Source organism: Phycodurus eques, chromosome 1 (genome assembly GCF_024500275.1).
Source record: "Phycodurus eques isolate BA_2022a chromosome 1, UOR_Pequ_1.1, whole genome shotgun sequence".
Taxonomy (NCBI): Eukaryota; Metazoa; Chordata; class Actinopteri; order Syngnathiformes; family Syngnathidae; genus Phycodurus; species Phycodurus eques.
Window position 1 is genome coordinate 27,785,327 of NC_084525.1, and position 25,534 is coordinate 27,810,860.

The window sequence follows — 25,534 nt, forward strand, 5'->3', positions numbered from 1 at the left end:
CAACCGGATATTTGTCTACACACCTTTTGTACATGAGCCCCCAGGTCTTTGGCACAAGGGGGCCAGATGTAATGATAATCCACCATTGTACTCAGCTCTGCCTTCTAGGTCAACAGTTTGTTAGTGGGCAAGCAGCACCAGGTTCATTGAATATCGTTTCCATTACATTCATGAAGCGAACCCCCCCATCCCCATTTAAAAGCAAGCATGACCTCCTAACCTCCTTTGACAACATCAAGAAGCGTGTGTCCCCCCCCCCGCAATTGTGAAATCAAAAAACAATGATGGCAAAGAACCTCACTTTGGTTCAAGGGGTTGTCAAGAACCGAGACATAACGGTATTCCGTGGCTATAAAGTCTACACACTCCTATTCAATGCTTTTTTTGTGTGTGTGTGATCTAAAAAAAATTAGACCAAGATAAATAATTTCAAAACGTTTTCCACCGTTGATGTGTCCAATAACCTGGACACCTCAAATGAATTAAAACAAAAACAATTAGAGAGGGACAGTAAAAATAACTGCCTGAAATAATGTGGGATGTGGGGAAATGTGTTATGGTCAGATGAAACCAAGGTTGAACCTTTTGGCTCTAATTCTAAAAGTTATGTTTGGCGCAAACAAAACACTGCTCTTCACCAAAAGAACACCATACCAACCCGGGGAAGTTTGGTGATGGTGGCAGCATCATGCTTTGGGGTTGCTTTTCTTCAGCTGGAATTGGGGCCTTTGACAAGGTGGCGAGAATAATGAACAGTTCGCAATAGCAGTCAGGGCTAGCACAAAAAATTCTGCTAGGAAGAAAAAAAAGTCAGGAAAAGCCTACTAGAACATCTGAAATGTATCTAGGGTTAATCAGAGGAACTTTAAACGTGGCAGGTGTGTGTGACTCCAATTTACATGACTCTAAATTGGTTGATTCTAAACTCAGTCACATTCCAGTCATAGAAAGGTGTGCAAATTTGTGCAACATTAATTTAGTTGTTTACTTTTACTTCCCCTCTCGAACATATATATATATATATATAGATTTTTTTTTAAATCAAATTGAGTTGTAAGGTTAATAGGCCACACTGAGGGTGGCAAAAGTTTTTAAATGATTTATCCGTTTTTCATGTCTGGCATTTGGGTGGGTAGACTTTTTCCATTCACTATAAATCAGTAAGATTAGATTTTATGTTCAAACCCCAATTCCAATGAACTTGTATGTAATGTAAATAAAAACAGAACACAATGTGCAAATCAACCTATATTCAATTTAATACACTAGACTTTACACCGATCTGATCGGCCTGATCGGTATCGGCCGATAATTAGCATTTTATGCTGATCGGCTTCAATGTCATAATTCGCCGACCCCATCAATGACGTCATTCATCGGCTACGCATAAGACATTTACTCCGCATTACCATCTTTTACAGTATATTTTAATAGAATAGCTGATTTAGTTTTAGCCTTGTCGTGTGTCTTTTGATGTAGTACTATAAATATGTGACATCCAATAAAGTTATTTAAAAAAAAAAAAAAAAACATGTCAGCGTTATGGGACAGACAATATGTAATGTCCGGATCAGACTACAAGACAAATCTTTCACGATTGCACTATGTCAGAGTACTGCAATAAAATATTGTATTCCGATACCACCGCATCCCCTTTTTTACGATCACTGGGCTTTATCTTGTCAACTCAAACACGACCAGATACACTCATTAACATGGCCAGGACAACAACAATCGATCGAGTCATATGTATTATAAGAACCAAATGGGGAAAAACGTGTGCTGGTGGTCACCGGTGCTCAGGAGAGGACTTTAATTCAAGGCTTGCCTGAGGTATGTTCACATACTTTTAATACGATACGGCAACAAAGTAGGCAGGCAACAAAACGTACTGTAGCCTAGCAACCTTGTGCTAGCACTAACAGTTGTACCGGCGTTCTTTCAAATCATGATCTAAAGTTTCTGTGTGTGTGTGTGTGTGTGTGTGTGAAGTAATTTAATTACAAGAAAGCAATTTAATTACTGTAAGTTAGAGCATCCCCAAAAGGTTCAGTTGTTCACAAGCAATGATGTTTTAAGTTTAAGTTTATCAGTTTGAACAGTAAATATCTTGTCTTTGGAGTGTATTTAATTGATAATAGGTTGAACAGGATTTGCAAGTAATTGTACAGTATTGTTTTCATTTAGGTTTGACACAACATCCTAACTAATTGGAATTAGGGTTTGTATATTGTGTCAATTCAAAACAGAAGCTATGTAAAGTCATAAATTCACTGTCGGATGACAACCTTGGAAGTCAACGTCATGATTTTGATATTTTACCACAATGACATTCTCCTGCATGTACTGTTAAATAAGTCAAAACAATAAATTGTATCAAAGACGATATATTGTATTATTTTATAAGACCATGTGAGATGTAGTGCATAAAATACATGGAGGCAATATTTATTATCATTATTATATTATTTTTGTCTTTAACGTCGCTATTACTTAATTATTTATTATTATTTCATTTGCCCTATTTTTAATTGCTTTTTCAAAGTTTTATTTTTATATAATGTACAGCACTTTGTGTGGAACTGTGGTTGTTTTAAAGTGCCTTATAAATAAAGTTGAGTTATCAGTGTTCCTCACGTGTTGTTGACAATCTGGATGCGTTCTCTCTTTCTGAATGACAAATCAGAGGCTGTTCGAGACTCGTAGTCATACAATGCCACGAAGGTTGTTACGCCTCCTGTGTAGAGAGAAAGCTTTCATTACAGTGGTACAGGGATTATTAATACAAAGGACATACTATATAGTTGAACTTCGTATGATGCCCCTGAGGATATACAAATCCAAATTTTACAGTCTGCACTGTCATGCATGACATCACGATAATTGCCAAAGTAACTCATGGCAGCTCAATTTAATGAGCTTTCATGGATCAATTTGCATGTTTTGATTACGCTGGCTTTCTGGCGACAGTTATTTCAAAAGGAGTAGCCCATAAAACATTATTTGTTATCAAAGTTAATGTATTGTTCAGTTTTTTTTAAAAAATATACTGTATATAATGTATGAAAATTAATACAAAAAATTTGTACTTAAAACATCACCTGTGCAGTTTTATAATGGTAACAAGTTCACTCTGGAACTGATTTTTTCGTTTTTAAACAATTTACTATGGTAACATTTATTTCAAGCTTAACTAGCAACCCAGAATGGATTGTGCTCGACACTAAATGTTCAATTGTATGCCATAACCACACACAATAAACCACAAAGAAAAAGACTGCAAAAGCTTTTCACCTGCGAGTGTGATTCTACTTGAGGAGGAGTTGTGGCTACTGCTGTCCACGCCACCAAACAGGGACAGTTCGGCCTTATGACTCACGGAATGGTTGCCAGCGAGGCCTCCCTCCACATTGGCGCTACGACTGGGAGTTGAGGACTGCTGAGCAGAGTTCAAGTGGTGACCGCCAGCCCCTCCCCCAGAGCTGAGGTTGGCATTGAGGCTGATGGTGCGTGGACCAGCCTCCTTCGGCTTACTTTTGGATCCCCCCATTGTGAGGCCTGGAGGGCATTGACAGACAGAGAGGGGTGGGGTATTGCAGGGTGGGGGGGAAATGAGGTGATGATTGAAGAATATGCAATCCAATGTAAAACATGACTTTTTAAAATCTATCCATCCATTTTCTACCACTCATCTGAGGTCGGGGCGCCGGAACAGTAGCTTTAGCAGGGACGCCCAGACTTCTCTCTCCCCAGCCAGTTCATCCAGCTCTTCCGGGGGGATCCCGAGGCGTTCCCAGGCCAGCCGAAGGATGTAGTCTCTCCAGCGTGTCCTGGGTCGTCCCCGGGGTCCCCTCCCGGTGGGACGTGCCCAGAACACCTCACCAGGGAGGCGTTCGGGAGGCATCCGAATCAGATGCCCCAGCCACCTCATCTGGCTCCTCTCGATGTGGAGGAGCAGCGGCTCTACTCTGAGATCCTCCCGGATGACCGAGCTTCTCACCCTCTATCTAGGGGATAGATATTCCGGCCGCTTGTATCCGGAATCTTGTTCTTTCGGTCACAACCCACACCTCGTGACCATAGGTGAATGTAGGAACGTAGATCGACCGGTAAATCGAAAGCTTCGCCTTTCGGCTTAGCTCCTTCTTTACCACAATGGACCGATACAAACTCTCACTGCAGACGCTGCACCGATCCGCCTGTCGCTCTCCCGTTCCATTCTTCCCTCACTTGTGAACAAGACCCCAAGATACTTGAATACTTGAATTGATCTCATCCCCGACCTGGAGAGGGTACGCTACCCTTTTCCGACTGAGGACCATGGTCTCAGATTTGGAGGTGCTGATTCTCATCTCAGCCGCCTCACACTCAGCTGCGAACTGCTCCAGTGAGAGTTGGAGGTCACGGCTTGATGAAGCCAACAGAACCAAATCATCTGCAAAAAGCAGAGATGCAATACTGAGGCCACCAAACCAGACCCCCTCTACGCCTCGGCTGCACCTAGAAATTCTGTCCATAAAAGTTATAAACAGAATCGGTGACAAAGGGCAGCCTTGTCCAACCCTCACCGGAAACGAGTTCGACTTACTGCCGGATATGCGGACCAAACTCCGACTCCGGTCGTACAGGGACCGAACAGCCCGTATCAGGGGGTTCGGTACACCATACTCCCGAAGCACCCCCCAGAGGACCCCCCCGAGGGACACGGTCGAACGCCTTCACCCTTCCACATGTAAACTGTTTGGGCGAACTCCCATGCACCCTCGAGGACCCTGCAAAGGGCGTAGAGCTGGTCCATTGTTCCACGGCCAGGACCATAACCACACTGCTCCTCCTGAATTTGCGATTCAACTTCCCGACGGACCCTCCTCTCCAGTACCCCTGAATAGACCATACCAGGGAGCCTGAGGAGTATGATCCCCTTGTAATTGGAACACACCCTCCGGTCCCCCTTCTTAAAAAGGGGGACCATCACCCCAGTCTGCCAATCCAGAGGTGCTAGAGGACTCTGCATCTTTTTGCACAATTGTTTTTTGTCAATGTCTTTATGTCCCCAAAGTGTTCTGTAAATTGACTGTTTGTTGTACTAGAGCGGCTCCAACTACCGGAGACAAATTCCTTGTGTGTTTTGGACATACCTGGCAAATAAAGATGATTCTGATTCTGATTCTGATTTGGGCCTGCCACGTCGGACCGGCATCTTCCCCCACCATCGGAGCCAACTCACCAACAGGTGGTGATTAGTTAACAGCTCCGCCCCTCTCTTCACCAGAGTGTCCAAGACATGCGGCCTCAAGTCCGATGACACGACCACAAAGTCGATCATCGAACTGCGACCTAGGGTGTCCTGGTGCCAAGTGCACGTGTGGACACCCTTATGCTTGAACATGGTGTTCGTTATGGACAATCTGTGATGAGCACAGAAGTCCAATAACAGAACACCGCTGGAGTTCTGATCGGGGGGGCCGTTCCTCCCAATCACGTGCTTCGAGGTCTCACTGTCATTGCCCACGTCAGCATTGAAGTCCCCCAGCAGACTGATGGATTCCCCAGCGGGAGCGCTCTCCAGCACCCCCTCCAAGGACTCCAAAAAGGGTGTGTACTCTGAACTGCTGTTTGGTGCATAGGCACAACAGTCAGGACCCCTCCCCCCACCCGAAGGCGGAGGGAGGCTACCCTCTCGTCCACCGGGGTGAACCCCAACGTACAGCCGAGCCGGGGAACAATAAGTATACCCACACCTGCTCTGCGCCTCTCACCGTGGGCAACTCCAGAGTGGTAGAGAGTCCAACCCCTCTCGAGAGGACTGGTACCAGAGCCCAAGATGTGCATGGAGACGAGTCCGACTGTAACTCGTCGGAACTTCTCGACCTTCTCATCTGGTCTAACTATAGGACCCATATTTTTCCATAGTCATTAAGTAGTGACCCACTTTAACAGAAATTCATTTTTCAATAGTCTTTAACATAAATAGAGGTGTAACCATAATTTATCGTGTATAATGCGCACCAATGTATAATACGCACCCCCAAAGTTGACCTCAAAATTCTGGAAAACCCTTCAACCTATGTATAATGCATTTTTACAATGCACGATTTTGCTTATACCCATATGATCAAAAAATGTGAATCAGTATTATCTGTATTTCAAATACTTATTCTGAAGTTAAGCACTTTATTTTATCACATAATACCTTTTATTTATTTGCTCTTATTTTGAAATTCACAGCCCTACTTTTATTTAGTTAATGAGAAAACACACAGTTGTGCCCATATGTTTGATTACCCAGGCAGAATTTGTAAGATGTGTACAATTCTTTAAAGAAAACATGAAGGACCAGGCGAAACAAATTAAATTTTATTTTAATGGGATTCAAATTCAACTGTCAAGCATTTCAGAAAAGCATTATCATTAAACTAAACATAACCATAAAGAAATTAACGATGGTTGTTGTTCAGTCTGTCATATTTAAAAAAAAAAAACAATATTTCACAAATTCTGCCTGGGTATGTAAACTTATGAGCACAATTTTACATATATGCAGTTCTATGTACCCCTGTCATATTGGAATGAAAGTGTACAGCTTTTTCGTAACCTCTAGATGGCGGCATACATTTATAAAATGGGAAAGTCTTTTTTTATTTTCTCCTATACCTGTATGTAATGCGCACTATTGACGTTTGACAATTTTTTGGGGGAAAAAATGCGCATAATACACGAGAAATTACGGTACATTATGTTATTAGGTTATTATGAGACTGAGGAGGAACAAGAATACTACATGTATAAAAGTGAATAAAATACATTTAACAGCTGCAAAAACTATAAAGTCCAGTCAATGTGAACACTGCATATCACATTATCACATTTTCCCAATCGTGGGTCATACTTAAGCTCTTGCCATATTGTCTTTGAAAAGCAGCACACCTTTGTGTGACTCGTGACCCACCAGTTGAGAACCACCTGTCATACTGTACATGAATCCATCAACGCTTATAAATATGCAAAGCCCAAAAGATAGAAGTAGCAATGTCAAAGGATTTCCCCAAAAATTCAGAAGTTTGATTGGAATGGCCACTTCAACCTGAGAAGAAGGCACCAAGAATTCTAAAAATCGGATTTGGAGGGATTGAGTTTTCGTGTTGGAAAAAAATTGCATTTTTGGGGAAATTCTGTGTGTGTGTGATATCCCCTCTAGAATATCTGGAAAAAAAAAATTTGAGTAAAACAGTATAATCATTATTTCGCAACATATCTCCTGGATCCTTTTGCTTGGTTTGCTACTTGGGGAACCCTTTTTCAGATTGGCTGAGACAAGTTTCAGTTAAAAATATCCACCAATAAGCTTGCACGGGTCGAAATTCAGAGGTTCAAAGGTCAATGGTGTCGGCTGGAAAACAACGCATCTCCAAATTTATCACTTTTCCGAGAAACCAAAAAAACCTGGCATGTTTGTTGAGCCATTAATATTGCATTGTCAAAGAGAGCAAGCCATTTTCAAGACTTTAGATTGGACAATATCCATCCATCCATTTTCCATACCGCTTATCCTCACTAGGTTTTTTTGGGATGTGGGAGGAAACCGGAGTAGCCGGACAAAACCCCAGGAGAACATGCAAAATCCACACAGGCAAGGCTTGATTTGAACCCAGGGCCTCAGAACTGTGAGGCAGATGTGCTAACCAGTTGTCCTCCGTGCCAGATTGGACAATAATTGATAAAAATAACAACCCATGTGGGGACTGACCAATAGCATCGATCTGAGACAAAATATGACAAGGTCAACACACTGATTTTACCTGAACAATACTAGCCACGTTGCGTCAAAGATCACCCAAAATCAATGGGATCTTGCTTTGGAATAAGAAAAAAAAAAAAAAAAGACCTAATAAGAGTTTTTAAAATTTGTGAGGTTTATTTATGTAAGAGGTTTTAAGCTACTCTGCAATTAAGAGAAAATAGATTTTTAAAGAAGTGTTGTTTTGTAGTTTATTTACAAAAACAAAACATAACTTCGTAAATAAGTCTCAGAGTGAACATTTGTAAAAGTAACACTGCAATCCATTGTAAAGCCTGAAAAAAGTCATTTGTGAAAAGAGCAGACAAGTGCATGAGTATTTATAACCCAAATAATGGTGCACCACACCTCTATTGTTGTGTTTTTGTTTACAGTGGAGTGTAACAATACATTAATTACATCAATGTATCAATTTATATTCCAACGATCCAACTGGATCGACCTGTGCTCGGCAAGTTCGCCTTCCGGTTGAAAATATACTGATTTGACACATTTTAAAAGGTCCTCAATCGATTGTATCGATACTCGTAAATAATTGGAGTTACGCACAGCAGACTTTATATGGAGGTGTGTACGTGTCGTATTTCCAAGAAACACGCTTGTAATTCCTTTTACTTGGCTTTATTTTTAAGTTAGCACACAGCAGTTAGTACAACGCTACCCTTCTTCTTCATCTCTTTTTTTCCTCATGTCCTATTCTACATCCCACATCGAGTCACTTGTTTCCGTAGTGCCCCTAGTTAGACCGAGACACCACAGTATGTGTGTGTGCTGTTTTTTTAAGCCCTTATATTGACGTTTAAGACACTTGTTTGTCTGTTGGTTGTAAGCAGAGAAGGCAGTGAGCAAAATATTATAAATCTGCATGCGTGTGACTCACCTCGTCGTGCACGTAGAAGCCTTTCAAGCTCGTGAGCTTAGCTTAGCTCGCTATCCGCTAACATAGAGGCGCGTTTGTGGTCAACACATCGCTCAGCAGAGATCAAATGTGAGTGAAAAAAGTGTTGTGAATGTGATTATCGTGTGAAAATGTGCACACACGAAATGCTAAGAGCGTTGCTGAATGTGCGAACAAGTGTTGCCGTCGAATAAATATTTGTAGCTTTTAAAACAAAGAGCATAGTACGAGTTGAAACTTTGTGGGACAAAAGAGGAGAATATCAACTACAGGATGCTGTTTTCAAGCCTCAGTTTGTTTGTTACAAAGAGCACAGGCCTCATGTACAAAGACTTGCGTGGATTTCCTACTGAAACATGGCGTACGCTCAAATCCAGAAAACGTCATACGCACAAAAATATCCAGATGTATGAATTGGTGCGCATACATGAATCCAAGCACATTTCCTTCGTACATCCCAATCAATGTAGAATTGAGCGCACATGTTGGAGTAGCCGACCCTTCCATGCCCAGACCCACATTTAAATATGCAAATCATGTTTAAATGTATCCTGCACCTGAGATCCTGATCTCTGCATGATCTGAAAAAAAAGGAGAATAAGCAAGGTAATGAAGAAAAAGATTTTTTCTGAATGTGAAGTTGCTCAATGAAGTGGAGGTGCACAAGAAAATCCTCTTTTGGCACGCTGTCCTCCGGCATGAATAACAAGCGAAAGAGGAGCGAATGGGACAGCGTGTGTGCGGTTGTCAATGCTGTGGACACACACGCTGAACTAAAAAAAGAAGTGGTCAGACATTAAACTGGATGTGAAGCGGAAGACAGCTGCCCACCGCCAAAGTGTGGCCAAAACACGCGGAGGAAGCGGCGCGAAGGGCCTCACGCCATTCGAGGAGCAAGTCGCTGTGATCATGGGTGACACGCTTTCTCAGGGGTGGTGGGAGCACATGTGGCGGACTCTGATTACCCCACAAGGTTAATTAATACCATGTATTTTTATAACTCGCATCAAATTTGCTCATACAGTAACCTACACTCAGCCCTATGCGATAAAGGTTCATGCGTAAATGATGTATGTATGGTATTTGTAATAAATGTTTTGAATTCAAATAGAAGCACATCAGCATATCAAAGAGGATATCAAAAACTTTGACTCCTGTTTGATTACTCAATTTATTATTTTAATACACAGCAGAGGACACGCACACTGAAAAGAGTCCTTTGAATGTACTTAATTTGGACATGTACATTGGTTGCACATGATTCAAATGTGTTAAAAATCATCATGTTTTTTTTTTGGAGAAGAGGGGTAAATTGTGTCATTTTAACACATTTTAATCATGTGCAACTGATGCACGGTTCCTGGCTTCTCCGGCATCCCCAGCGTCTCCGAAGCTCCAACAACCGGCTGCTGCTGCACCCGTGCAGACTGATAAAGAGTCATTTGAATTTACTTAATTTGAACATATACATCGGTTGCACGTGATTAAAATGTGTTAAAATGACAATTTACCCCTCTTCTCGTAAAAAAATAAAAATAAAAATATTTTAACACATTTTAATCATGTGCAACCAATGTACATTTTCAAATTAAGTAAATTCAAAGGACTTTTTTTTTCAGTGCCTGTGCTTGAGTCACAAGAAGCAATTGGGAGTGCAATAGGCGGCATAAATGATCACCTTGATCAATTAAGAGTCCTCACAAATATCAGTGATTCATTAAATACACTGGTTAACAAATGAATTCTGAGTCCTTGCCTCGTTTACATTGTTGAAATCAAATGTTGTCTGGCATTAATTTTTTATCAGTGCATCATGTGTCTCTGATGTGCAGATTTCCCAGTTTCCCAGCATCACCTCTAAGTGTCGCCTAAGAACCAACAGCTGCAGAAACGTGCGTACGCCAGCCATGAAGTTGCCGTGAAGCACCGCACATTTCCACGGTCATTTCACTCGATACATCTGAACTTTGCTGTGAAAAAGAACGTGCGCCACGTTTTTGTACGTACGCACCTTTTATACATGAGGCTCCAGGTCTGTCGTTTACTAGCTCTAAGTTTTAGTAACACTATTCCTAAAAGCATTTTTTTGTGGTAAGCTCACCGTGCTTCATTTTTAGCCATTAGTATTTGACTGTATAGAACAGGGATTCTCAAAATTCTAACACCAATTAAATATCTCTTTGAGGAAAAAACTAAGTGAACCAATAAAATGATAGCTGAAATAATGTAAATAACAATTTGTTTTCTTCTTTTTTATTGTAAAGGAATGCCCTCCCTGGAAGAAGAGATCAATGGGACAATTCCTGGATAAATAATAAAATAAAATAAAAAAACAGAAAAAGTACATCAGAAAAATCTTTAAATTTAATGACAATTAATTTTACCTGACTCCCTTAAAGAAACAACAGGAATCCAGGAAATTTCACCTGCGCTGTCCCATATCCAGGTATTTATTTCAGACTCACTGGTTGAATTTTTGGCTATAAAGTTAGTGAATCGATTTCAAGCCACTGAATCATTTAGGATCGTATTGTTCGAAATGAACCAATATTGTTCTTGAATCTAATCGGTAAACACAAATCGTGATACAAATTGAATCAGTGCAAAACCAAATCGTGACACCCCTTTACACTATCATACTTCTTCAAAGTGTAAATTTGCTACACTGCTTGCTGTGTCCACAGAGTCACAAAACTTAAAGAGTTCACCCTTCAAAAACTCATACGTACAATGACTAAAGCTATTCAAAAGATAGTTTTGCATTAGACCCAGAATGACAAGCAGTTGGTGTGTAGCGTTACTTATCAAGCAACATCATCAACTACTGGGCTGGCATGCATTTTTACACTTGTTTTCGCAGGCCTCTGTGAACACTGTATGGAAAATGCAAAGATTCAAAAAATGTTGCTGTTTTTTACATTTCATTGTCTGTCAGCATATCCTAAGAGGGACTACACCTTTGGACCTCAGTTACATCTGACACCTTGTGTTAGACACAGTAAAGGACAAGGATGCGATGGGCAAAAAAACCTATAGAGCTTTGTCACTGAACTGTGGAGCGATAACAATAACAAAAACCTATTTGCTAAAAGCCTAAAGCCTTTTGTACGCCACTTTCGAAAAATATCCTGTGGAGAAATTCGTGATAATACAGAAATTCAAATAATCCATCAATTTACTATACCGCTTATTCTGCACTGGGTAGTGCATAGAGCTTATCCCAGCTGGCTTCGGTTAAAAGGCAGACCTCCACCCAGTCTGGCCAGACTGGTCACCAGTCAATCACAGGACACATATAGACACACACAACCTTTCACACTCACATTCACAGCATCACTGAGTGGGAATTGAACCCATACTGCTGACATGGAAGTCAGATGAGTCAACATCAGTAATTCCAATTCAAAAACTGTAATTGATTTGATCATTTATTAGATTGTAGGGAAAGCAATCACAAAAACTAGAACACCATTCAGTATAGCAAAGACCTTCACCAAGGCCAAACTTGGTTTGTGGGATATAAATTGATTTACACGCATTCCAATATGAACTTTTGTTTTCTAATTTGTACTTTGGAATAAATATCTATTTGGTTGCTCTACAGTGAAGTCAGTTCAGTTATTTAAGTGAAGGTTGAACTTGACAGCTAAGGCTGGCTAACATAATAGACGCCAAGCTTTAAAGGTTCATAAAAAATTACAGACAGAGCAGTTTTGGATCAGTGCATCTTTTTTTCTTCTTATTATGCTTTATATAGCACCCATGAAGGAGCTGTAATCACAGTTTAGTGTGGGAATATGATTACACTAATCCTAAGAAGCGTTATGGTGGACAGATATAGCCACAGGGGGGGGTCTGCTATGAAAGGCAAATTTTCAGCGAAGGCCCGGGACAGCTGATTGGGGCAGGGCTCATTGTGCCCATAGGATGCTCGGCCTGCCGCGCATACCATGCATCCCTTTCATTTCATTGCAATGACTGCTTCACTCAAGATCAACTCGTACTTGATGACGAGAAGTCTGAGTCGCGTACTGTTTAATATGACATACTGTAAAATGTGTGAAATTAAGAACTTCGAGGAAGCTTCTTTAACATTCGAGGAAGCTTCTTTAACCGAAAGAAATGACCAGAAAACTATCAATGAATTGTATTTTTTTTTGTGTTATCTTTTTTAATATTAATTAAGGACCTCTAAATAGAACATAAATAGACTTTTAACCCAACTCGATCATTTACTTGACAGTGCATTGGCAATAATGCCCTCAGGTAAGCGAAATTATGTCCTGGTGCGGAAAACAAACCGCTTTCCAAAACTCCTTTATCCCCTCTGCCATAAGGTTGATAAATCCAAAGAAATGAAAAATAAACTGAGAATCAATCATTCTGCAAGTTGTTCGGCTGTACAGTCACTGGTTACTGGTTGTCGTTGTTTTGATGTCATGAAGTATTATTTACTTAGTTAAGCTTCCTTTTCTGTATGTATGTATGTATATGTATGTACTGTATATGCAGTGCTGGGGAATAATTAATTACTTGTAACGAAATTTAAAAAATTTTTTAAATGTAATTTTAATCAATTACATTACTGGGGGAACATCCATCCATTTTCTGAGCCGCTTCTCCTCACTTGGGTCACGGGAGTGCTGGAGCCTATCCCAGCTGTCATCGGGCAGGAGGCGGGGTACACCCTGAACTGGTTGCCAGCCAATCGCAGGGCACATACAAACAAACAACCATTCGCACTCACACCCACACCTACGGGCAATTTAGAGTCTCCAATAAGGAATTAAAAAAAAACAGGACTTTTGTCCTCAATGTACTAACAAATACACGCAATACAGTATGACAGGAACAATGGTAGAAGGACCTTGCTAACGTTGCATTCCTTGCAGCTCTGGCTGACTATATTAACAAAATATTTTATCTCATCTATTCTTATATTACATAACATAATTTCCATATTATGACAGTGTGATCGCACAGTGTTTCAACCAGAGCATTCTGATACAAATAATTTCCCTAGTAATCCATTTTACAATGATGTACTGTATTACAAAACAACCAGAGAACACATTCACTCCCATTTACACAGTGTCCCTGAACGCACCTCGCGCACACAGGCTGCTGCAATGTGCCTGCCGAATGTAAACATGAATGGAGGTTGTCAAATACGGCGTTCATCTCCGATATATGAAGGTTCGTATATAGCTTCCTCAGCCGGGTTTTGTCCTGGAAGGCCGTAATAAAGCCTGGCACTTTTGAATGAAAATGAACTGTAGTTCAAAAACTGTTCACAGATGTTAGAATGAGCGTTCAGGCAAAAATTAACTAAGTTCAGTGTACTTTCGCACAAAATATGAACTAGTTCATGAACTTCCGTTCAAAGCCTCCAGGCCATTCACAACCCAAATGAGGACAAATGGCAACAATGTTTCACTCCAAGAAATTGTTATTCCAGGAAGTATTTATATATATATATATATATATATAAAAAATAAAAATAATAATAATAAAATAAAATAAAAAATAAAAAGACTTATTTGAACAAAGAAAAGCAGAATTGTGGAATGGAAAGGCAATATTACGTTAGTCTAGCTCACTAATTCTTCCTGCTTTGATTTCTACCGCGACTTGTTTTAGCAAATGAGTTCGTACTGAACTAACTGCACTCTCCCCGCTGGTTGAAAAATTAACTGTCTCAATTTCTTCAACAGTCACTAACTGCACAACTTTATAGACAACCAGTCACGCTCACATTCACAATTGAATGTGAGTGGACAATTGTCTTCAATGAACTTAACATGCATGCTTTTGGAATATGGGAGGAAGTCGGAATACCTGAAGAAAACCCACACAAGCATTGGGAGAACATGCAAACGCCACACAGGAAGGGCCTGATCAGAGATTTAAAAACTGTGAGGCAGACATTTTAACCAAGACTACACCATGTTAACCCCGTAATATTTTCAAACTGAAGCAATTTTAACAATCAAAAACTGAACTGCCTTGCTTAAGGAAAATGTTTTATGACTGCTGATGACCATTTCCATTATTTCCCATGGGGAAAACAGTTTCAAAATTCGCTGACTGCCTTTGAAGATAGAGGGTCCAGTGTAAATCTGACAACATAGTCTTTTCTTCGCATTTCATTTCCACACAAACCTTTCTAGTTCACTGCAGAACACATAAAACAATCCTATAGCTTGTGGGCTGTCTGGCTTGAAAAGCATGCAGGAAATGCAAATAAATGAAGGCTAGCAATATTGCGTTTGGACGGAGCGGAAGCAAGATTTGCATTGTCTGTTAGCGAATAACGTTTGCCTCATTCTGGCCTAATAGGGCTTGAAGAAGAAGCTACAATGGAGGTAGGCGGGGGTGTGTTGTTGCTTGGTTGGGGAAGGGTTCGCTTAATTATGCATAAGATCTTTGGAGTCTTCAGGGCATTGGTTAAATATGAACAAGTCTTTCACTGCTTGGGGACCCCCACCTACAAATGTTTTACTTGGACACTCAACCTGAAAAAAAAACAACTAAATTACAACCTTCAATGGAATACACACACACACACACAAAAACTCACAGCCCATATCACCAGTCCAGATTTGTATAATCTTGGCAATTAAGTCAACAGCTTTCTTCATCAATTTGTAAAGATTCTTTTCATCTATCGGGGCATCAAAATTGGTCGAACGTGCTTCAGATGTTTTTTTTTTTTTTTGTATGCAGACTTAATGAGAAGATATTACCCGCTGTGAGGATGAAACAAAGTCAAGTCAGACTGACAGATGGTGAAACTTGTGAAGAGGCAGGTTTAGGCAACATTGATTGAGACCGTTAAACCTCTGAAGTTAAACGCCACAGTGGTGGTAAAATTTAATCAACCCAAAACTAATTTTGACCCTGACCTCAGAATATCTCATAAGAGTTCAGTTTTCAGTTAGCATCAAACGTTTAACTCTGTGTATGTGTCTTTTGTTTGTTTGTTTGGCTTAGTTATTCCAAAAGAAGGAGTCGACTCAAGGGGTGAGACTCGGACTCGCATTCCAACACTACTACTAACATTTGTTATCAAAGACTGAGTGTTAAAGTATAAAACACATTTTTACAAATCCGAATTAAATTATATATAAATATAATTAAAAGCAATTGGTGCCTTTTGTTTTTGGTTGAAAGGTTGAAGTTGAATAGTGTGTTTCATTATTGTTTTCAGGATGTACTAATTAGTTATACAGCAATAATAGGAAATTAATAGCTCAAACTACTGGATAGGCAGTTGTTTTTGCGGAGACTGCCTAAAGTTACACATTTATATTATTTTGAAAATAAATCCTAGAAGATTTTTGGAGTACATTTCCTTATCATTTTTGTGTCATGAATGAGACAGAAATAATATAAATTGCAAAATGTCAGTCACAGTTGTGGCCCATTTTATCATAAAACACAAAGTAAAAAAAATACGTTTTAGAGATGAAAACCGTCCACAATGCAGTCGTTATGGAAGTCACATTCTCGCTACTTTAACAAACAAATGAGGTTCCTCCTACGACTACATGAACCGGCAGTTGAAGTGCAGATAACTCTGGTTTCATTGCGTCTATTTGCATAAGCACACGTCATAAGCGGACTAGCTGAAGTGGAAGCAACAGACTAGTTTGTCAGCTTGTTCTTGTGGTCAAAATGCAAACGGACAAGCTTACGTTTGCCTTTGGATTGCTGCATCCAGGCGGGACAAATCTGGTCCTTTTTAGTATTTATCTGTGCAGTGCTCTGTAGAGGACTGGCCAAATCATGGGGATCACAGATTAGGAAGTCTGTGCATGTGTGTGTGCATGTGATCCTCATGTCAGCCCACTGCATGCATTCCTCCATCTTAATACTCTCCATGTAATTACAAAACTACTGGGTGGAGCGGGGGTGGGGAGGCAGGGGGGCTTCCTTGGTCACCACCTACAATTGCCACATCCAAAAGCTCTTGTTCGCGTCCTGATTATCGGCATGTTTTTCCTAAGCATACTAGCCAAACCCTGCGACGACATTCCAACCGGGCCTGCAGACAAACACTGTCTTTGCAATGACATGACTGGATAGACCAGTTTGACGGGTGTCAGAACTTCTCTTTATCCTGTCTCAACAAATAATGACTATACACTAGCAATGGTCCAAGTTAAATGTCACCAAGTTCCCTTATTCTCCTCACTGAACCAACACACAGGAACTCAAGGCATGTTTGGACAACTAACATTTACACCCACACAGCTTTCGCGATCACCTGTGCCATCACTAAGGTTAAGTAACTCAACGGTGTGTCTTAAAATGTTTTTTTGGTACACGGTCTCTTCAATTTGCAGCACACTCACTGCATGGTTTTCTCAAGAAAATGTAATTATTGGGTTAGCTGGACTGAAAGTGGACATGTAAACAAGTTAGTCTGACTCATATTGTATTAAATTGAATTTCTCATCTGTTGCTTCCCCACTGAAGTCCCAGCTCAAATAAGCTCTACTTGCTTCAACAGGTAGCTGTGAGAAAATGTAATGATAATGCTTTTCTGAAATGTTTGACCGTTTAATTTGAATCCCATTAAAAATAAAATTAAATGTTCAGCTCATATATATACATACATACATATATATACATACATACATATATATATATATACACACACATGTATATATACACATATATATATATATATATATACATACATACATACACATATACATATATATACATATACACATACATATATGTGAAGTAATTTAATTACAATAAAGTAAGTTAATTTCAGTAAGTTAGCACCCATTATTTCTGTCACGTTGTAATGTTGGTTTGACCTGACTGATGAGAATACATGACCTAAATACCTTTGAGTAAGAGAATACCTTTGTAGATACTCAGTATACAGTACACAAGTATATACAGTAAATGAACAAGTAATTTCAATAGACACCTTGGTCCATCTTGTGATCGGATCGGTGATCGGTGTTAGATATATTTTAGTAGTTATCATTTATTTGCTTAGCTTGCATTAGTATTTTGCATTAGTATTTTGCATTAGTAGCTTGCATTAGTATTATGGACAATATTTAGATAGAAAGATGTCTCGCCTTCAAGAAGATGACTCAGCAACATTTGATGGAAGGGCGCCTTGACCAAGGACGTGATCGGATGTGGTCGGGGACGGGACAGGTGTCGTCTGGTCCTATGTTTTGTGTTGTGACTTAATGCTTAGAACATTATGTCTTGTAGAACCCTCCTATTTTCAAATAAATGTAGGAGCGACGGGGGAGATTGTTTAGAGCGTGTTGAGAGGCTGTAACCTGAACAATCTCCCATGCGCCCTCCTCATGAGTAAAATGACCAACGTCTTCATTCCTTTTGTGTTTATTCATTATAATGTTTGGTGAGATAAATCCAACATTAAATTGGTCCTTCGAGCCGGATGTCAACACACCCGAGGATTCCGGTTGTGGAGCCGACATCCAGTTAAGAGACCGTGGCCACGGCAATTGAGACCCTTTCCGGGACTGGTCTTCGTTCTTCTCAACTGGGATCTGAAGGTTGACGACAATCCACAGGATTGAAGACGACTTTGGTGAGTTACATTTAAAAAAAATTTTTTAGGGAATGTTTTTAAAGAATGAATGTATTGCGCGACAAAGAAGTCTGCGGCAAAATAAACCTTGTGTAATACTAGTCACTGGCAAGTAACTGATGGACGGCGGAGTCCGACAAATTCCGCATGGACGGCGGAGTCCTATACGTGCTAAAATTCCGTGTTAAAATAAAAAAAATAAAAAAATAAAATAAAGGACGGCGGAGTCCTAGACGTACTTAAAATTCCGTGCCTTTGTGTTTCCGTGTTTCCATGTTTTCGTGTGTTTGTTAAAACGTTACTAATATCGTGTGTGTGTGTGTAAAAGTTTGGATGTAAGAGACTGGATTGTAAGTGACAACTGAGTTTGGAAGCAGAGGCAAGAATCCTCCGTCCCATTTGGGGTAGAAGGTTGAGGGTTACCAGAACTCAGACATTCATTGTCACCCAGTCATTTTTGAATAAAGTCAGTATTAGGTCACTCTAGGTGCAAATAAACTGACTTCCAAATTCACAAAAATGGGAAACAATAACAATAAAACGAATCCAACAGAAAGCCTGACGTGTAAAGATTGGAAATATGTACAACTTCAAAACCCTTCCAAAATAAAACATTTAAACACGTGGATAACCAAATACAGTTTCGCTGGCCAGCTGAATTCGAGAAAATTAGTTCAACTTCGAAACAAAATAAAGGAACGGCACAATAATAATATATCACAAATGGGAAAAGATGGATTTGACGACTTACTTTTTTGGCTAAATATGGCGTCTAAAAGAGAAAAATGCTCTTTGGTGAGATAAATCCAACAATCGGTTATAATTTTTTTAAACTCGGTGATCGGCCCCAAAAATCCTGATCGTGTAAAGCTTAATACACACACACACACACACACACACACACACACACACAAACACACACACACATACTTTAAAAAATAATTTTAACATTTTTAATCAGATTTTGACAAACGTACAAGTAATCAAAATGACTACAAATAGACCGGACATCATTGAGAAATTAAAACAAATGTCTTTACTCAGTAATGCCATGAAGTATGGACATTTATAATTAAATTATACACATTTGTACATTATTATTTCTTGAGACAGCCATAAGGTTGAAGTAAAACTCACCTTGGCCTCAGCTGAGTTGATTTGGCAACACCTGAGTAGATCATCAGGCCTTAGCTGTTGTCAGACAACGTGTAATTCCATTTTATTTTTATTGGTTAATTTGCAAGGTTCAAGACATGTCAGTTCACATGCAGGACAAATCAATAAAGTACTGACCATTGACCGGTCAGAGAGACTCTCCTGAGACTCCTGACACTCTCTTCTGTAACAATAGTTGACACTTTTTTTCTAAGGCGAGCTTGATGGATGCTTGCATAACTACAAAACAAACAAAAACAAAATTTAAAAACAGAAAGATTCTCTCTATATATCATGTAATATAAATGAATATGTATCAGGAAAACATACATGAGACGGAGCTTAAAATGATCTGACAGTGAAAATATGCCAAGCAGACGTCAATACAATAATAATATTCCGTTCGTCGTGCAAGTGCTTTTACGTTTTATCCTTGAGTTGCATTTGAAGTCAAAAGAGAGTGCGTTACATTTTCCAGCTGTGCAGAAGCACGCATGTTTGCAGCATTATCTGTGACAATAACAATAATTATCTGGGATTTGTTTTAACCACAATTCCTCTACAACAAAGTGAAATATAGTTTGCAACAATGTGGCTTTCAGACATGGCCAGAGTTAGCTTTGTCTCATCATAAAGTTGACGCACAACTTTATCATGACAATAAGAGCGGGATTATTCGATGGACCTAAGCACGAACGTCTTCATTATAGATATAAAGACCATGTTGGCTCATTCTCATACACGCTGTATGCTGCTGTTTTGTTGTTGTTGCTACCACTAGGACAGGCTGCTATTCAAGTACAACCTTAAGTTGGTAGAGGGTTATTGTCGCGCTAAATGACACTATTGCCGCATTTTTGTTGAGATTTTTCCAAAGTACCTCATTCAGAACCCACACTGTTACCTTTACAGAGGGGGATGAATCTCCTGTCCTGCTCCATGCTGCTAATAGCACCGATTACAAAGGGTACGTTCAGAAATTTACTCCAAGCGCGCTCGATACACTCCGGAACGTTTGGAAACTCAAGAGCGTTGTTGGAGTCTGCCCTTCGGTTATTCATAGCGCCGCTCTGACTGAGGAGACAGAGTGGCCGGATGTTTACAGGCTGAACTGACACATTCAATATGGCGGAAGCACTGACGTATCCCTGCCAATGGCCAACACGCTCGTTCCCAAATTCATAGAAATTGGAGTGCGCGCTGCCACTCTGAACACTACCCAAAGTCATTCCGACAGCAGCTATGGCTTGTTATAATGCTCGCTACGGTATTGTCAGCGAACGATGCTATATGGCTAAACTAGCTCGTGCCACACACAAGTGTGGCTGTATAACACTAATGCTACCGGTTCAAATTTTTATTTTTGGGGAATGCACAGTCAATTGAAAATACAAGGATGTGATATACTTACCCGTCGAGTAGAAATGCTCCAATGTCCATCAAGTTCCTTAGGGATACTGAGTTGACTCCAGCCACCTCTCAAATAGTAGGCCCAATGTGTATCCTAGATTTGTTTCTCTCTCTATCAGATTCCATCTGTTTAACCTTTCTGGTCTCTTCGCTCTGCTTGTTTTTCCTTGTTTGAGAAGACCCAGTTGTTGGTAAACGAGGGATAGCCGTCGAAAGCCTCCGCGTTCATCATTGTTCCCAGGGCTTCCTTCTCGCATAAATGTGTGTACATGGGAACATGATTGATACACTCCCAGGCCAAGCCTCCAGTCTGTACAGTGTCTATTTGGACAATTCTATCCGTCACGGAGACTTTCAAATTTAATAATAAAAATTGAATTTGAGGCATTAGATGAGGCCGGAGAGGGATGAGTTTTCAAAAGATCATTTAAATAATAATAAAGAATGTTTTACGGAGTTTTAACAAATATAACAAAAAAGTGTTTTTCTTCACCTTTAATATTATTTTTCCTCAGCACTGGTTTTCGTCTTGGAACTCTGCCATGCAGGCTGTTTTTGCACGCTCTCTTTCTTATGGTGGAGTCATGAACACTGACCTTAACTGAGGCAAGTGTGGCCTGCAGTTCTTTGGATGTTGTTGTGGGGTCTTTTGTGACCTCTTGGATGAGTCGTCGCTGCGCTCCTGGGGTAATTTTGGTCGGTCGGTCAATCCCGGGAAGGTTCACCACTGTTTTATATTTTCACCATTTGTGGATAATGGCTCTGAGTGTTGTTCGCTGGAGTCCCAAATCTTTAAAAATGGCTTTATAACCTTTTCCACACTGATCTTACTTTCTTTCTCATTTCTTCCTGAATTGCTTTCGATCTCGGCATATCTAGATTTTGAGGATCATTTGGTCTTCTTCACTTTGTCAGGCAGGTCCTATTTAAATTATTTTTTGATTGAGAACAGGGTTGCCAGTATCAGGCCTGGGTGTGGCTAGAGAAATTCAACTCAGGTATAATAAACCACAGTTATGTTTCAACAGGGAGGGCAATCACTTTTTCACACAGGGCGATCGAGGTTTAGATTTTTTTTCTCCCTTAATAAAAACCTTCATTTAAAAACTACTTTGTCTTTGACAAATTAGATTTGTTTGATGATGGGAAACATTTAAGTGTGACAAACATGCAAAAAAAAAAAACGAAATCAGGAAGGGGAAACACTGTTTTTACACACCACTGTTTATACACACATACACGCACACATACACATGTATATAAATAGGGTGGCACGGTGGATGACTGGTTAGAGTTTCTGACTCACCGTTCTGAGGATTTGGTTTCAAATCAGGCTTCGCCTGTGTGGACTTTGCATGTTCTCCCACTTCCTGTGTGGGTTTTCTCCGGGTACTCCATTTCCTCCCACATCCCAAAAACATGCATGGTAGGTGAACTGAAATCTCTAAATTGCCCGTAGGTGTGACTGTGAGTGCGAAGACGTTCACAGCAAGACCCAGTGGCCTACGAAGCAGCAGACTCGCTAAGCAGCTCAAGCCGACAGACGAGCAAACGAGGGCGGTTTAGCCACATGCGGAAGTACAGTTGTCACAATGGGCTAACAGCTAAGTAACAACAGCTAAACCTTGCAAACACCGCTCCTACCTATCTTCCTTTCCAACGTTCGCTCACTGGAGAATAAATTACATTATATCCAAATGGAATTAACATCAAAACACACAACGGCCCTCTATCGTGCTGGCCCCGTCCCAACGCAAGAGGCTTGCTCAGCACCAACACTCCCCCGCGCCCCTGTTTGCCCATCCACAAATTCAAATATCTTTAAATAAACATTAACATGAATGATCACCCGTTCTTATACTGTTTAAAATTTTAACAAAAACATGAATACTTGACCCTGTGTATTATTTGAATATCTTCGTATTTACTGCAGGTACATTTATATATAGCATCTCATCTCAATCTCATTATACGGGTGTATAGTGACAATGAAAAGGCATTCTATTGCAGGACCAGTTTAATATAAAACGGCATTGATGTCCAATGTAGTAATATACAGTATGAAGTTTTTATGTTGAAGTTGGCCCTCTCAGCACATTGGCGGAGAGGTGATGTGTCACAGGAAGAAATACTGTCGTATTAACAATCGTTGTAGCAGCTGCCTTGACTGCGGCTCGCCTGACCGCAATGAAAAAAACGCAAGGAGTAGATAGAGGGAAGTCACAACTGTTGAGTTCTTTGCAGTTTGTGACCGTGTACGACTGACCAAATGGTCAACCAGAACAACGGAGACATACCCGTCCTTGACAATTCACTATATTGACGGGGATTTTCAAATGAAAAGTCGGTGCTTACAGCCTAATGTTATTGCGTTTTATGCATTCCCTGTATTTGCTTCCAATTAAGTTGCAATTTGTCATTGCACTTCGTCATAGCATTTTTATTCAACTAGCCCTTGGTAAAGAAGATTTTTTTGGGGGGTACATTAACTTTTGATTATTATCCATCTTTTACTCTAATTGAAAGATTCATTTTGCACTGAAAGCTGTTACATAGTTTATTGAAAAGTAGTGCAATAAAAATATATATTTTTTCTCTCACATGAGGGATAATCGTGATTAATAATCATGATGACAATATTTAACAAAATAATTGTGATTATTGTTTTGGCCATAATCGTGCAGCCCTACTCCTAGCTATAGCCCTCATCATTGTATCACTTGTACTGGACCGTGAACATCAGCTCACAGCGTCTGCACATTAGGGCTGTAGCTTAGGAAGCATAGAAATAGACACATAGACACCGCCTTGAGCTGGGTGGCCCTTTTCCGTATGATACGTCAGCGTGTCCACCATATTGGATTTTGGTGGGTAAACACCCCACCGACTGCGGGACTTGGTTGAGTCCTGAGTATGAGTCCCAATCATAAGCCCAACACTACCACCCCGCTGTCATGGACAGACACTGGGACGGGCAGGCGGTCAAGTCAATATTTACAGCTCCAAGCACACACGTACACCCCTGCGGTTCCCATGGAGGCAATTCCGAGCATTCCACAAATCGACACAATGCACCGATGAATGATAGAGGCCCACGTAATGAGGAATCTGGAAAGTGAATGAAGGTAAGATCACCTGCACAGATTATATTCATTGTGCTGCCTTTTGTCAATAGCCAGAACACAAACATTCCTGCGTCTCAGTCTTTGGGCCTTCACCATAGGATCATGGTCACGTGGGTGGATTTTTTTTTTTTTTTCTTTTTTAAGTGACCTATGTTCAAACCAACTTTTCTTTGGAAAACGTCATCACTATGCTGACCTTCAAATCATATGACATCGCTGGGCGTGTGGAGCAGCAACTGTCTTAAAGCTTACTGAAGAATTTTATGCCCATTTGCAAACAACAAACACTGCTGGCACGTAAATTCATGGATTTATCTCATCCCCCATCCCCACCCTTCTTAATCCGAGTATGACAAAAATGAAATTATTTTGGGTTGGAGGCTCAGTAACAACCTAACCAGGCCATTTTAGAATAGGTTATTTGTAGCTTTTGCAAAGCGAAGCATTGAAGCAGTGTTTTGCTAAAAGAGGCTCTAAGCAGATAGCCGTGTTATTTTTTTCTAAATACATTAAATATGTTTGAAGATAAGTGCTGAAAACATATTCAAAGACATAATAATATAGTGCTGAATTGTTGAGGTATACAGCACAGTCCCCTCCAAAAGTATTGTAACGGCAAAGTCAATTCTTTTGTTTTTGTTGTAGAATGAAGACATTTAGGTTTCAGATCAAAAGATGATTACGAGACAAAAGTTCTGAATATATATATATATATATATATATATATATACTAGACTTGACACCAATCTGATCGGCTTGATCGGTATCGGCCGATAATTATAATTTTATGCTGATCGGGGCTTTAATGTCACAATTCGCCCATCCGATCAGTGACGGAATTTCCTCCACGTCGCCGTCGTATACAGTGTATATGAATCCAAAAGCTAGTTTATTTTTTAGCCTTGTCGTGTGTCTTTTGACGTCATTTACGATCACCGGGCTTTATCAAATCAAACGCGACCGGATACACTCGTTAGCATGGCAACGACAACAACAATGGCTTGTGCCGTGTCTATTGTGTGTGTCAAAAAAGAACAAAATGGGGAAAACGGGTGGTGGTGGTCACCGGTGCTTGGGAGAAGACGTTCTTTAAAGGATTGCTTGAGGTATGTTCACGTATATTTAATACGATATGGCTCACAAGCCGCTAACAAAACGTTATGTAGCCTAGCAAGCTAGTGCTCATGCTCATCATGCTTTAAAGTTTCGGTGTGTTTGAAGTCATTTAATTACAATAAAGTCATTTAATTACCGTAAGTTAGCACCCATTATTTCTGTCATGTTCAAATGCTGGTTTGACCTGACTTATTAGAATACATGACCTGATGTTGGGAACAACCGAACAGATTCATACAAAGAAAGTAGAATAAATAAGATCAGAAATTAAGTTGTGCAGTAATGTGAAATGACACACGGAATAAATATTGAACACGCCAACTGGTGTGTGCGTGTATATATATATATATATATATATATATATATATATGTGTGTATATATACACACACACATGGCGCCCCCCTCTGGAGCCAGGCCCGCCCAGAGGTGTGGCTCA

General features: G+C 40.1%; 1 protein-coding gene across 6 annotated transcripts in view; it reads right to left on the reverse strand.

Moving 5' to 3' along the window:
• The window catches only part of src (v-src avian sarcoma (Schmidt-Ruppin A-2) viral oncogene homolog), a 65,897-nt gene that overhangs the window by 27,625 nt on the left and 12,738 nt on the right, over nt 1–25,534 (reverse strand). For 5 of the 6 annotated variants that reach the window (XM_061685820.1, XM_061685854.1, XM_061685846.1 and 2 more), the window contains exons 2-3: nt 3,295–3,558; nt 2,638–2,737 (exon numbers count right to left, since the gene is read on the reverse strand). In XM_061685820.1, coding sequence (XP_061541804.1) covers nt 2,638–2,737; nt 3,295–3,558 — 364 coding nt within the window. The other variant, XM_061685862.1, reaches the window with a different exon arrangement.